Source organism: Sebastes umbrosus, chromosome 11 (genome assembly GCF_015220745.1).
Source record: "Sebastes umbrosus isolate fSebUmb1 chromosome 11, fSebUmb1.pri, whole genome shotgun sequence".
Classification (NCBI taxonomy): Eukaryota; Metazoa; Chordata; class Actinopteri; order Perciformes; family Sebastidae; genus Sebastes; species Sebastes umbrosus.
Window position 1 is genome coordinate 6,109,933 of NC_051279.1, and position 14,811 is coordinate 6,124,743.

At 43.2% G+C, this 14,811-nt stretch overlaps 1 protein-coding gene across 1 annotated transcript in view; it reads left to right on the plus strand.

Moving 5' to 3' along the window:
• Positions 1 to 234: 234 nt before the first annotated feature.
• The window catches only part of LOC119497463 (ubiquitin-conjugating enzyme E2 E2), a 30,543-nt gene continuing 15,966 nt past the window's right edge, over positions 235 to 14,811 (plus strand). The window contains exons 1-3 of the mRNA XM_037785606.1: positions 235 to 405; positions 3,091 to 3,274; positions 4,818 to 4,868. Coding sequence (XP_037641534.1) covers positions 3,099 to 3,274; positions 4,818 to 4,868 — 227 coding nt within the window. The 5' untranslated portion in view covers positions 235 to 405; positions 3,091 to 3,098. The remainder of the gene's footprint in view (positions 406 to 3,090; positions 3,275 to 4,817; positions 4,869 to 14,811) is intronic.

The window sequence follows — 14,811 nt, forward strand, 5'->3', positions numbered from 1 at the left end:
ATACGTGTAAGAAGTTACAGTCCCTTTAACAGTAGAGTTTCTGTCTACACCCCCTGCATTCACACAGGACCAAACAATGTTACACGTAACAGGTCCAACATGTTTTATTATATTATAGTATTTTAATTAATTAGTCAGTCTATAATAAACACCATGGTCTCGTGCTAGAAAATCTCTCTTTACCAATGCAGCGCACGTGCTCGAGCCAGTGCGCGCAGGCCTCGGCAGCGCGCGTGGAGGCGGTCCGGTGCTGCCTCCAGTTAAAGAGCTGGTAGGACGCGGGAGCGCGCAGCAGCACGGCCGCTGAGAGAGAGACAGAGAGAGAGAGAGGAGATATTACTTTCTGTCGGTACCTTGTTTGGATTACGACGCAGGAATTTGCAGCATCGACGGCCAACCTGCCAGGTAACAAAACATTTAGCACATTTAACCGCCGCTCGGTTCAGACAGACGAGAAAAGTCAGTAAATGTCCCGAGAAAAGTGTCGTTTTTAACCAGTGAAGAAGAAGAAGAAGGAGGAGAAGGAGGAGGGAGGTGGTGGATGTGTGGGACGAGCCTCCCTTTGTGCCGAGGAAGGGTCACAATGTGGACACTCAACAAACGGAGAGGATCCGCACATTTCACCTCCAACCGCCCAACTGCCGCTCCGCCGACCAACCGCTCCTCTAACCGTCCTCCATCAGCCAACGGCCGTCCGAATCAGCCAACGGCCGTCCGAATCAGCCAACGGCCGTCCGTCGGCCGTTGGCTGATTCGGACTCGTCCGGGCAGAAACGCCTTCTTCTTCTTCTTCTTCTTCTTCTCTGCGTATTTCCAATGACTTTAAAACACCGAGGCCTTTTATTAAATACCCCTCAGCGGTAATGTAACGTTACTTTACCGTCTCCTTCGGCCTTGTAACGTCAGCTAGCTCCCCGGTAATGTTTACTCGGTTTCACTCCCAACGGTTGTTGACCCCTATTGTGTTTTTCCATCCCCACAAATGTTGACCTACCAAACAATTCAAGTGATGTATTTAAATTCCCCCGGGGGGGAAGGAAGGCGAGCTGTCCTCCACTTCACTTCATCATGTTGATTAACTTCTCTTACATGTCACCTATAGCTTATATATATATATATCTGTCTGGGTTTATATTACATTTCTCAAGTAACAACATTATCTGTTATAGCCATGTCTTTTGTTGTCTTCATTATCTAGTTGTCCTTTCTGATCTGTCACCGTTGGTTACTTTCTCACTAAATCAATAAGAGTTATTTTATCCATCTGTTTGGACTAGCAGGATGTCACCATACAGGAAATCTAGTAGTCGATACCAATACCGGTGAATTTCCACGATTCTCGATACCACAATTCGATACCACGGTAAAAAAACCCACAAAACAACAACAATGAATCCCATGTAATTCAACACGCACTCTTTTATTAAAGGGACTGTTTGTAAGAATCAGAAATGCTTGTTAACAGCGACACCTGTGGCCGTTAAGTCAACGAAAGCGATTTTCATTGATTTAACGTTTACTCAAGCTTGATCGCTCTAAATAAAGAACGAGCAGCGCTAGCCCCGCCGCTCACCGTCCTCCATCAGCCCCAACTGTCCGTCGGCTGTTTCGGGCACATCTGGGCATAAACGCCTTCTTCTTCTTCTCTGCGTGTTTCTAATGACTTTAAAACATTGAGGCCTTTTATAAAATACCCCTTAGCGGTAATGTAACGCACACTACTTTCCACCTTCCTCCTCCTCTTCCTCCTCTCGGCCTTGTAACGTCAGCTACCTCCCGGTAATGTTTACCCGGTTTCACTCCCACCGCCATCGGTTGTTGACCCCTATTGTATTTTTCATCCCCACAAATGTTGACCTACCAGACAATTCCCAGCCCCCACCCACGGGAGGAGGAAGGCGAGCTGTCCGCACACTTCACTTCATCATGTTGATTAACTTCTTACATATCACCTATAGCTTACATATCTGTCTGGGTTTATATTACATTTCAAAGTAACAACATTATCTAGTATAGCCGTGTCTTTTTGTCGTCTGTAAAGAGGGGCATGAATTAATTCATTATCTAGTGTCTTTTCTGACCATAACGTTAATGAGGTAATCGCCACAAGGTGGATGGTGTGCACGGAGCAGTGGCGCCAGGTAGACCCCCGCAGCGAAAGCGCTACAGGCGAGGCCAAACACACCACCACCAGACGGTACAGATCAGAGTCAGCGCTCTGCACATGTTGACCGTCATCTTTTCTTGTAAAATGTCCGGTGTAATCGGTAACACCGGTGTTCTCACAAGTTTATTAACCGGTGGGAAATGACCGTTACAGGCATCGTACAGTACCTTCGGTACTGCAGAAAAAGAGTACCGTCACTTTTTAGAATTTTGGCATCGACTTGGTACCGCAGTATCGGTTCTCGTGACATCCCTAGTTTGGACCCCATTCCAGTATTTGTTTAAAGAAAAGGGGCAGACACAGAGCAGCAATAATGCGCTCTGTTTTTATAAATGTAGGCCAGTAAAGCTGCTCACATAAAGTCCTCCAAACAATTAACCTGTAATATATAACCCCTAATAGATCATTAGGTGAAAGGCTTATTATATTCCTTTTAACAAGGGACCCATACATACTGTAATTCACAGCACTAGACTTTGACAAATGTCTTTTCATCAGCTCGCACTTTGCACATCCCTGCCCTGCTTTCACTCTCATCCAGCTGTACATTAGATTAAATTAAACCAATCTTAACTACGGCTTCCCTCAAATCTACCCGGTTTCCTGAAGCAATTTGACATATCCTCTGGGGCTGTCCTCAAACTAAGAAATTCTTAGTCAATTAACACACTAATTGATTTAATTGACAGATCTGTGAAACTTGAGTTTCTCCACAAAAAACTTTAAATCTTGTGTTTACCATGAGATGTGCTCATAAATTTCTTGGAAATAAGCCATTCAGCATGGAAAAAAGCATAAAAAACAACTAATGGACTACAGAAATCTTAGACTAAAACAACAAATAACAGGGGGCAGCCCTAAAATCATCTTTATTGCTCTTTAGTGCTCACAGGTTGTGGTTTGTGTGTGACATTGCTTTCCAGGGCCCACGATGTCCAGTGAAGTGCAGAGACCGGACGACAGCCCCAGCACCAGCGGGGGAAGCTCAGATATTGAACAAAGGGAATCGGTACCGCCTGAACATGAGCGGGAGCAAGCGCAGCCCAAAAAGAAGGAGACCAAGATTTCGAGTAAAACCGCTGCTAAACTTTCAACTAGTGCCAAGAGGTAAGAAGAAAGAAGCTGGCTCTGGAGAGCGGCATTTACACAGGGGTTGTTTGTTAAACTAAAGGCCTCTCTGCTCGTGCCCCGAGGGTGTGAAGCATATATAAAAAGACTATAGTCCCAAAGGCATTGTCATTTCAAACATCCAGTGTGACACTAAACCCACAAAAAAGGAGGTAACTCGCACAGCTCGGCACTGTCATTCGAAAGAGATATTCCCATTCCAGCCTGTTTTGTTTGAAAAGATGTGCCTCATGCTCCGCAGCACTCTTGTCTCTCCTACACCGCCAACACTACCTCCACCGGTCTTCGCACTTATTCCCAAAAAAAGACAGGCGATGACAGAGTTATTATGCAACCGGTTGAGCGAAGGGTTGGCTGAGGCCGCTGCTGAGTCTTTTTATAACAGCGACCCATGTTACCAACATCTCCCTTTTGTACGTCGTCTATGCTTCACTTAAAAAGCAAGTCTCCATGAGGGCCTTCAGCGCAACAAGGGGCTGGAACACATCGAGGCTTCACTGTTGTCTGAAGCACCGTGTTTATATCAACGCAAGCTTAGCAGCAGCGTGTGCACTCCGTTGCCCTTCACAGTCTGAATCATCATTTTGCACGGTTATCTGAAACCCTCACAGCAGTCGTGTTCATCCTCATGCTTGATGTTCCTTTTTCATTTTGTTTATGCACCACAGGCTAATGACGACAATGAGAGAGATAACACAACACCAAAACTTTTATATTCTATTCATGCTGGTATGATAAACTTTAAGCTTTACTTAATTTATGCCCTTAATGTAGACAGCAAATTAAGTTACAGCCTGCTTGGTGATGTTTGGAATATATGAGATGCCAACCAGGTCTCACGGGAAGGCATATAAATACCATGAACATTTCGCAATTAGGTTTAGGCAAGAAAACCCAGCCCAATCGCATGAAAAGGTGTACAAAATGCCAGGATAATGTGCAAGGCATTTAGTATGCAATAAGTACACCTTTCTTGATTCTGACGTACGCCTTTCTTTTGTACGTTATGTATCCTGTACTGACTGTAATGGCATATGTGTATAAATGCTACGGTAAGAGTTAGTGACGTAGTATAAAAAGCGAGAAATACCACTTATGGTGGGCGGGTGGGAAGGTCGATGGGTCCAACAAACACTGGACTTTTAACCAGGAGACCCATGTTCGAGACCGTTCTTGACCGGTGTTTTGTTTTGTAAGTTACGTTAGTGACATTTGTCACGTGATGAATGTCATGTGTTTTTTGTTGATGTTTATGACGCGTTTTACTTAGTTTACTTACTTATTGCGCATTGTCGTGGCATTTATATGCCTTTTCGTGCGATCGGACTGGAGATGCCCTCAGCAGCTCTGTCAGTGTTGGATGCTGTGTTGCTGGTCCACATGTTTGAAGGTGTGATTAAAAGCAACATTTACCTCATCACGAGCTCCAAACACTGACCTCATCCCTTCAGCTTTTATTATCCTCTGGACATTTGCCCTCCAAACATAGATTTTTAATAATAAAATCCTTCTCTTCTTCCAGGATCCAGAAAGAGCTTGCAGAAATAACACTAGACCCACCTCCAAACTGCAGGTAAGAAGATGTTATCTTTTCAAAGCGTTTCTCTAATGATTCATAAGCCTGTACGTACAGATGTTCTAGCTGTAAAGGATTCAGACGGCAGAAACGCGCTTCTTTCAAGGCTTCTTGTCTCGTAAAAAGGAAAGGCCACGCTGCAGTGCACTCGCTTTTGTCTCCGTTCCCATAATGCTGTTGTTTGTGTTTTGTTTGAGATGGTAATCTCAGGTGAATTAGAGAGACTCTAGCCTATTCTGGCATTGTTGTCGCTGCTGCATAATGCACACTACAACCTCTGTTGAAAGCCTTTTAGATCACAGTATTATGGTCGCGCTGAAATGGTGGAAAATGAGCAGCAGTGTGACTTTAAAAGCTGTTTCGATTCTCGTGTGGTTCCCCTCCCCACCCACCCCCCTCGCTCTGCTGGGGATTTACCACAGACAATGGTTATTGTGTGCTGCTGCCGCGGCTCTCAGCCCTTTTGAGGAAGAGATATGGTCGCGAGCGAGTGGCACGCCACATGTGCATCAGTCCTCTCTAGACATGACAAAATGCATGGGATATAGTAGCGCAGGAGCCCGCTTTTATAAACTTAAATAATACTAAGTGATTTAGTTTATTACAGCGCAATAATTACTCCCTGAATCAGCGCTCCACTGCAAATTAAGAGAGAAAATGGAGGCCGGTCCTCGCAAGATTGAGGACACTTGTGGGAGATGCGGGTGCGTTCCGACCAGTTTGGATTGGCTGCATTCGTTCACAGGCACCTGCTTAAAATGATTAAGGAAAACAGCTTCGTATGACTCATCTGGCGATTTGGAATTACTTCACCCTAGACGGCCTTGTTTATTGCATGAATTAATCACCCCTGCTGGGTCTCATCAGAACCCTACCATCATTAACGATAAACATTGAGCTAACCTTTTCATTCCAGCTCACAGCCCAGTTTTGTTATTGTACTGGAGGCTAAAAGAGATGTTGTTTTCCTCGAAGACCCTAATCTATTTCAAACCCCCACCTCCCCCCCACAAACAAACTAGGTTGGCTCACATGGAGGATTTAGCTGGGGGACACGAGTAAGTCATTTGAAAGTAAAATAATCGCTAGCGGAAATTTCACAGTCATCGTCTTAGTGGGGAACTAGTTGCCTGGGAAACAATTAAGCTTCTTCAAGATAATCCTTTTCGGTGTGTGTGTTCCCTTTCTGTGCACTCCAAAATTATACCAAAATCTAATAATGTGTTTTTCTGTGATGCACCCAAATAGATTAGCCCTCTGTTAACAATGACAGGGGGAAGCAGGGGAAGGGGCGGTGGGGGGGGGGTCAGATGCATCAAACATTCAATTTCCCACAGCACCGTTTACATTCTCGCATGAACGAGTGCGCACGGGCGGCGGAGCCAGTGTCGTCATTTGTATGCCACACGTTCCTCGCTCCCGGCCAGGTTAGCCTGAAAGGTTATTCATTTCTTTCCCTGCGACAAATGGAGTCACAGACTGTTGGGCCCCTTCAGGAAGCAGACAGAGAGTTGTGTTAAAGAGATTCACTTCGGCACATTTCAACAAACGCTGCGCTGGGGGGGTTGGTTGATGTATGTCGTCTCATCTGTATCTCGGCTGAGGAGGAGCCCCTCAGTCTCCCTCGCCACTTTGTCGTGGTCAGAGAGAATTCGCCGTCCTCATCACGTTAGTTAAGATCTACTTAAAGTCTCTTTGGTATCACGTATCTCCTCAGTATCACCTTCGGGGCTGTTTGTGCAAAATGGAGAGCTCTCTGCTTCGTGTCTTTCGGTGTAGATGTGTGCTGAGAGACAGAATTTACCATTTAACGCCTTGGAAGTGTCTAATTTAGTGAAACATCTGTGGCAGGAGGTTCCCATTTGATAAGTCTAATAAAACGCCCACCCTTTTTCTTCCAGCAGCAGTCTAAGGTTACCCTCAGCTGCATTTGAAATCACAAACCGCTACAATAACTCGTCTGTGTTGATAAATCACACGCTGATGTTTCCTTGCTTTCTGTGGCTATGAAGAATTTGTAATATTAATGCTTAAATTGTTTTAAAAAATCCATTTCCATACAGTGTGACTGAAAACTGTCATAGCTTTAGTGCTATGTCACTACTTGGAAAACGCACGCAAGTATTTAAATTTGTTGCCAAGCTTTATCTCACTCTCGGCATTGTGACAGCTCGCTTGTCACCTTGGCAGTTGTCATGCATCAAACGAACGGGAACACGCTGAAGCCCAAGAGGATTTGACATGGCAATTATTCTCACTGTCATACACTTCCAAGTACATTGTACAGGCAGCTTGTGCTTTTACACCTATTGATACAAATGAAGCAGCGTCTGAAAGGAGCAGTGTTTTCCTTAGGGATGTCACGGTGAGGAAATTGTTCCCACCGGTTTATAAACTTGTGACAACACCGGTGTAGATTACACCGGACATTTTACAAGAAAAGATGACGGTCAATAAATGCAGGGTGCTTACTTTAACGTTGGGTTGGCGGTGTGTCTGGCCTCCCCGGTCGAGCTTTCGCTGCGGGGTTGCAGGTTTCCACCCGGCGCCCCGCACACTGGCAGCCCCATCCTCTGCACGGCGATCGCCTCATTAACGTTAAGGTTCCCTTATAGCATTGGGTTTAAATCCGAAATACTGCCAAATAGGCGCTTTCGCTTTTCTCTTTGACACCAAATCCTCCGCCATCGTCTTGTCTGTCATCTCTCTCTCGTCCCATGTGTGTGAAATCTGACTCCTGCCACTCTTATTGGGACTCCGTACGGAGCAGACACTTTCACTTTAGTTTGTAGCGTCCGTCGTCCGACTATGTATTGATAACACAACGCTTATGCGCGAAAATGAACTAAATGGGTTTTTATTTATGCTAGTCGCGGTAGTCGGTGTTACTGATGTTACACGGTGGTCGGGCACACACTGATTACATTATGAACCCACTGCCGTTTTGCTTTTTTTTACAGAAATAAAACCCATTTAACTTAGTTCATTTTGCTGTACCATGGTAGGTACCAATGGATTCCTTAGGTTTTCTAGTCTCATGTGATACCAGTATCTTCACTTTAGCTTTTTAAAACTGATCCACTTTCGTAAAAATGAATGGTCGCATATAAAAGCGAGTTGAAAGTTGAGTTGGTGGTTGTGAATACCTAGAAAATTCCCCTAATAGCTTTTTTTGCTCACTTTTACTGTTTTTTTTTTCCAGTCCATCCGCTATGGAAACGTTTTTTCATTGAATGCCTGACATTAGGGCTGCAACTATTATTTTCACAATCAAGAGCCGTCCTAAAAATGCCTGTTTTGTCCAACCAACAGTCCAAAACTCAAAGATATTAAATACCGTGCTATAAAACACAGCAAAAGCAGATAATCCTCACAATTTGAGAAGCTGAAACCAATGAATTTTTGACATTTTTGCTAGATTAAATGACTTAAATGATTATGAAAATAGTCCAGCTTTAGCTGATTTGGTTCAAATGTTATATCTTTCCAACACCACAGGAACAATGGTGGCGATTCTTAAACTGAAATAATCATTCTGCTTTATCTCACATACCCGCCTGAATCACATTCCATCTCCCACATCTGATATTCTCTTGTCATAAAAATACTCCTCGCTGCTTCTCACTTCATATTTCCATACTTATCACTTCCATCTTGTGCATTTGCATTGCCGCTGTTGTATCGCAGGAATAGTTTTAGCTGCAGTTGTTATTGCGGTGCTGCGACTGTTGTGACTTGTTACTATTCCTTCCATGTAGTGTTGATCCACCGACGCCAACATTTCAAGCAGGTATCCAAACAAAGACACCTTGACATTGTTAGAATAACTGCTGCTGGTGTTGTACCTTGCAGTTCTGGACCACTGTGCCGTTTGATCTGTTTATCTTCTTCTCACAGATGGCCAAACAGATACTTTCATTACAGCTACAATGGAGTGATGGCAGAACAATGTTCAGCTGCCTAAAACATAATAGTACGTGTCAGGTTTTGGTGTCAACTCATCCGGATTCAAAGATTCCGTTTTTTTAAAGCTGCTATTGTTCACTGACATTCAGCAATCACAGGAGAATAATCCGTTGCAGAAGAGGCAGAGACACCAATTTCTCATCCCGAGGCAGCTCAAATAGATTAAATGCAACGCAGCCACAACCCATGGTTTTTTTTTTAGTAACAAGTTCACCCCCCCCCTCCTCTGTCAGGTTGTCACAAGTCATTCTGGGAAATGTAAGAAACTGCTAACTGAAGTGGAAGTAGATAAGGTTGAGGGAGAGTTGAAACGTCAAGAAAAGTCATTTACAATCCTTAATTAGAGAATAGCTCCTGTAGGGCTTTGGACATTACACACTGAGAACACTTTAACAGTGTATAGATAAATATACAGAATTGGATCTTTATTTAAGACAACGGATTATTTGTTAAGCCCCACCCCCCCTTAGTCAAGGCCTTTGCACACCAAGTCCGTGTTTTTCGTCATGTTTAAAAATAAATACGGCCTCATGTTGCGTCAATCACGTTTACACTCAGACTCTGAAACTTCAGAATCAGAATCATATTTATTCGCCAAGTACATACATACAAAGAATTTGACTCCAATTTTATATATATATATACACCAATGACCAACAATAACAAATAAGAAATAAAATGTCTAAATATTCTATAAGTTGTTGACAATACTAATAGTGCAAAGAAATAAATACTGAATGGATATACATGAGCTGGATGATTATATACAGTATGTACATGTAAAGACATCTATATAACTATTAAAGGAAGAGGTTTGATTTTCTGCTATTTTCACTTTTTTTCTGTTAGAATGCAAAAGAGGGTTGTTTAACTACTTAAAATGGCATCTGATAAGATGATTCACTCGATTCACTTCGTCTCCCAGCACAAAGCCCTTTAGGACAAACAAATTAAAGGATACAGAGATGTCGATTTTAAAGATGGATTTCTGGCAGGTGATTGCAGAACAGCTTGGAATCAGGGATGATTGCAAAACAAAGGATGCAGGAAAGATTTGAAAGTTGTGATTGTGCTCTAGGCAGCTAAACGATATAGCTTCTTGCTAATGTCATTCATTCATTAGCGCAGTTTGGGACTAGCGCTATCCATTTTTGTTTCGTATTTTGAATTTTCGGACGGATTTAAAAAACGCATACGAAAGATACGGACTTGGTGTGTAAAGGTCTTTATTGTTGCTACGCCTGTCAAGCATGTCGTCCTTGCACGGCACAAAGCTGTTTACATTGATGACATTGGCAGATTTACCACTCGAAATTCATAGTTATGTTTTAAGCAATGGGTCCTTGATTACAGACAAAAGTTGCATCTCGTCTCTAGTTGGCGACCGTCAATTTCTGCCAGCTGAAATGACGGTCACTGGCAGATATTACCAGCTGTAGATAGCTAACTAATTAAGCCAACGTTAGCTGCGTGAGTTGTTTGAAAATGCTGTCTCCATGACTGACTTTAATGTTTCCAGCTGACTCTTTTTAAAACGAGAGTCTTGCTTAAGGTGTTTTGCATTGTTGTAGGGGTGCGACTAACGATAATTTTCATTGTTGATTAATCTGTTGATTATTTTCTCGATTAATCGATTAGTTGTTTGGTCTATAAGTGGTCAGAAAATGGTGAAACATGTCGATCAGTGTTTCCCAAAGCCCAAGATGACATCTTTAAATGTGTTGTTTTGTCCACAACTCAAAGATATTCAGTTTACCGTCATAGAGTAAATAAGCCAGAAAAAAATCACATTTAAGAATCATGAATCAGAGAACATTGTTGCATCAGCATTGTTCTTGTCTCGCAATGCAGAGCTAGTTAGTTTTTGTATTATACGTAATAAAAATAAGATATCTTACACTTGAAATCCAAAGCTTGACAGGCCTTTTTACGATTGCTACGCTATAATTGGACAATCACTATTCGGGGGAGGGGTGTAGCAAATTGTCAATCCTTTGTATTGTCTGTCTCTTGATTAGAGCTTTAGCTGACCTCAAATGTCACTCCTCCTTTAGTACAGCTGTAATATATGGCTGGTCCTTGAAACAAATAGCCTTCTTTGGTCCTTGAATTTTCCTGGTGCGATGTAATGCCCCCATGATGCCCAAAACAGAGCTGTCAGTCCCTGATGACAGCACGCAAGCTGCGGGGAACGGTCTTTTCACGAAACACACACCCACAGCTGGTCACTGCACCTCATGCTCGCTGGCTTAAAGCCTTGACATGAATATGCATCTCCATCATCATCAAGTCTCACCAAGAAATGAGGCTCTCGTTATCGTAGGTTCTGACCTCTAATTCTCTCCTCGCTGATGGAATCATCTTCGTGTCTGTGATCGCTGCATATTAGTTTGTGCCATGCCCCTGGGGGATTATGTGCCAGAGACACACCCAGCATCATTTTTCACAGCGTTACCATTAAGCACAGCAGGGAGGGTTATCAATATTCATGAGGGGGCGGAGGGATGAAGACCGGAGGCGGGGGGGGGGGGGAGCTGCAGGACTACCTCCTGGCTGGTCGAGCTGATCACCGTATTGTGCATGAATTATTGTGGGTGGGATCTTTTGCAATGTGATGTCAATTTGCAGCAAGCAAATGCTTTAAAATGACGGCTTCTTTGACCTTGGATGAATCCGTCCTAATCGATGTGTTGTTCCATAATCGCCACCTTCATAAATATTGATGAATTATAGGCACCCATCTGTGTCTGACGCTGGCGCGTTCCTGACCTTTCAGTGAAGGTCTTGTCCATCGACTGCAACAGCTAAGAACCTTCATGAAGGCACCCCTGCAGAATCAGAATCGCTTTGTTCACCAAGCAGAATAAATGAAAAGGGGTCTTCTTGGAGACGTTTGTGTTAAAGCATATCTAACAGTTTGCATTGGCACAAGGCGGGGTCAGAGACTGACGAGGAAGTGTGGGCAAAATCAACCTTCAAAGTTGATGAAATGCTTACAATAAATAAAGAATGAGCGAGCAAATACTAAAACTAAAACTGAACATTGAAGGAGTGAAAGTTGGTTGAAAATAGAGAGGGGTAAAACTAAGGGCTCTTAGTTTGCAGCAATGGAAGAGAGTGCAAATAAACAGTTTGAAGTACTATGATTTTATAACAGCAACAGTAAATGTATTATAGATAACTAAAATTTCTCTCAAAGAGGACCATAAGACAGGAAGAAATATGCTATCTGGAAAATAAAACATCTTGGCTAAAGATAAATAAAGATGTTTTATAGCTGATACAGCAGCAGAAGGATATTGTAGCGTACAGATGGACAGTGCCAGACTGGTTTCTGCTGATTTGTTACTGCCACCATTCTCCTTGTGCACCTATGAAACATCTGCTGAACATAATTTCCCTCCCTAGCAAACCAATCTGCCCTCATCGTTTTTCTCCTCACACAAAGTTTTTTGAGTGGAAAAGAAATAAATTTGCTCCTATAGAACAACGGCAGCGTTACGCTCTCCCTCTGACTCCGGCCTGAGTTTAATTCATCCTTAATGTTTTCCACTGCGGCACTTGTTTGACAGCGAACATGGCCTGCCTTGATTCATGCGCGTCATTGAATTCTCAATGTCCTCATTTGTGAGGTAGCTTTCTGGCAAACATTTGTCCAGAACATTATTAATGGGTTCGCGGGGGGAAGCCGAGCATGAGGCACGGCGTGCGGTGGACATTTTGTGGTGGAGTGTTGCCATTACACTGCCGGTTCCACAGAAGCAGCTCAGGTCATTGAGGGTGACTGAATCTGACATGAAAGCAAACAGAAGAATCTTTTGGCAAGCGAACACATAACTCCCAAGTAAACAGTTCGCATGAGATCCCATTACTCCTGTGAGATCTCCAAACCTGATAGATTCTCCCCCCTGAAGTCACAAATCACAGCTCCTGCCAAGACGCTTTAAAGTGTCTTAATGACATATTTACAGTCCGTGGGACGAAATGTTAACACTCTTAACATCATGTTGCAAATGAATAATAACCAGTGAATAACATCCCAAAGGAATGCCCTTTTCTCTGTGCTGATTTGTTTAACCCGCAGCTTAAAAATCGTGTTACATTTCTCTACCTGCAAACCTCAGGGCTAATATGGTGTCAGGGGAATAGACCAACGGAGGATCAGGCTCCACAGCAGATCTGGCAGCTCAGCTTGTTCTGATCACTGACCTTTCGGTAATAAGTCCGTTCCCTCGGCCACCGGGCCAAATGGCTGCCCAGAGTGCTTTTGTGGAGCGAGGCTGAAGAGAGTCTCTAATTATGGCTGAATAGACTTCGGTGCAGGGCTGTGAAATTAAAAATATTAACATCGTACTCTTGACTAATTTGGTTTATAAATTGCAAGAGGCTGCAGTTTTGTCTCGGCGGCAGATCTGTTTTTTAGGCGGTTTCCTTTCCTGAAGCAGTGAATCCCTGGACTGCACACCAATTTGCATGTCAGCACAAATTCTTACACAAGAACTTGTTTTATTCAAGCAAAGCAAATGTTTATAATTACCCCTCGACAAGAAGCTCTTTTATGTTCAGAAATGATTGAGAAAAAGCTGCCGTCCACATACATTGTGATTAATATCACACACACAATGTTTTTATCTTAAATTGCACAACTTTGGTTTGAGGGTCATGAGCTCCTCGTTTATGCAACTAAAGCTTTTTCTTTTACTATTAGATGTTGTGTCATCCTTCACCCTGGGTGCACACTACGGCAATGCTTTGTGGGCTCAGTGATATTTTTATGACTCATGATGTTGTGCTGTTTCCTTTATGCACAAGCCTGTGTGTTATGGTAATGATATATGCTCTGCATTATTCATGTTTTAGCCAGAGGCAAACATTTTGCACTGCATCAGACGCCGGCTGCATGTAGCAGCTCAGATGCAGAGAAGAAAAAACGCTTACCGCACCAAAATCTCTCCTCAGAAGCATCTTGCTGAATCAAAAAGGAAAGGCTCAGGAAAATAAACAGATCCCCTGCTTTATTTACAGGCTTTGTTAATGTGACTTTAAAACCTCAGTGGTAACAAACTTCCTGAGTGAAAGGCCAGTTCTTCAAACCTCTCTTTAGAAGTGTAGCTACTTCCTCAATTCAATACTGACTGCTGTTTGGATTGATTCAGCCCAGCATGCGAGGTTGCCCTCCTGTGTGAATAAAATTGTGCTGTTCCCTCCGACTTGGAAAGCATGCAACCACCTACGCAACCATTTCCCCTGTTGCTGGATAAACCGTCCGGTCAGTAATTGCAGTATTCTTTGTACACATGAACAATAAAAGGCTTGATTAAAAAACAAACCATGTCATTTGAGACAATAAAGAGAAGAGAACAGAGGAAGGAGGTGTCACCTCGGCCGTTGAGCTGCACAGTAATTGGTCTTGGGGCTCTTTCACGGTCGGGGGGAAAGAAGATTGCTTCATTAAAGTTCCTCTTCTGATAACCGCCGCAGCCACACACTGATAGAAAAGAAGATCTTAACTGAATGACGGCGCCATTAGGAAAAAAAGTGCCCGTGGGGAACGAAGTGGAATGGCGAATAATGCAGATAATGGCTTTATTTGTGCATGGCGGTATTCACAAGTTCCAAAACATACTGATTCACATTCAATTACTGGTTTACTTTCCTGTTTTATTTATCAGCCCCTCGGTGCAGTTCTGGGCTCAGACAGCTATTTACCTGCTCGCTGTGTGTGCGTGTGACAGGCTGCTTTGGGAACACACTGGTGTTGTGCTCGCTGTGTGTAGTGTTTTCACACCAGTAACATGTTTGCATGATTTGTTTTCTGACCCTTTTATGTTGTTATGTTGTAAGTGATATTCAAGCTATCTGATCTTTTATATGTAAGTTAATCTTAGAGTATCAAACACCCTCTTTAGACTTGAAAGGCGGCTGTAAAAAGTGTGTAGTTTCTTTCAAGGAGCAGCTGTGGTCAGCTTGAATT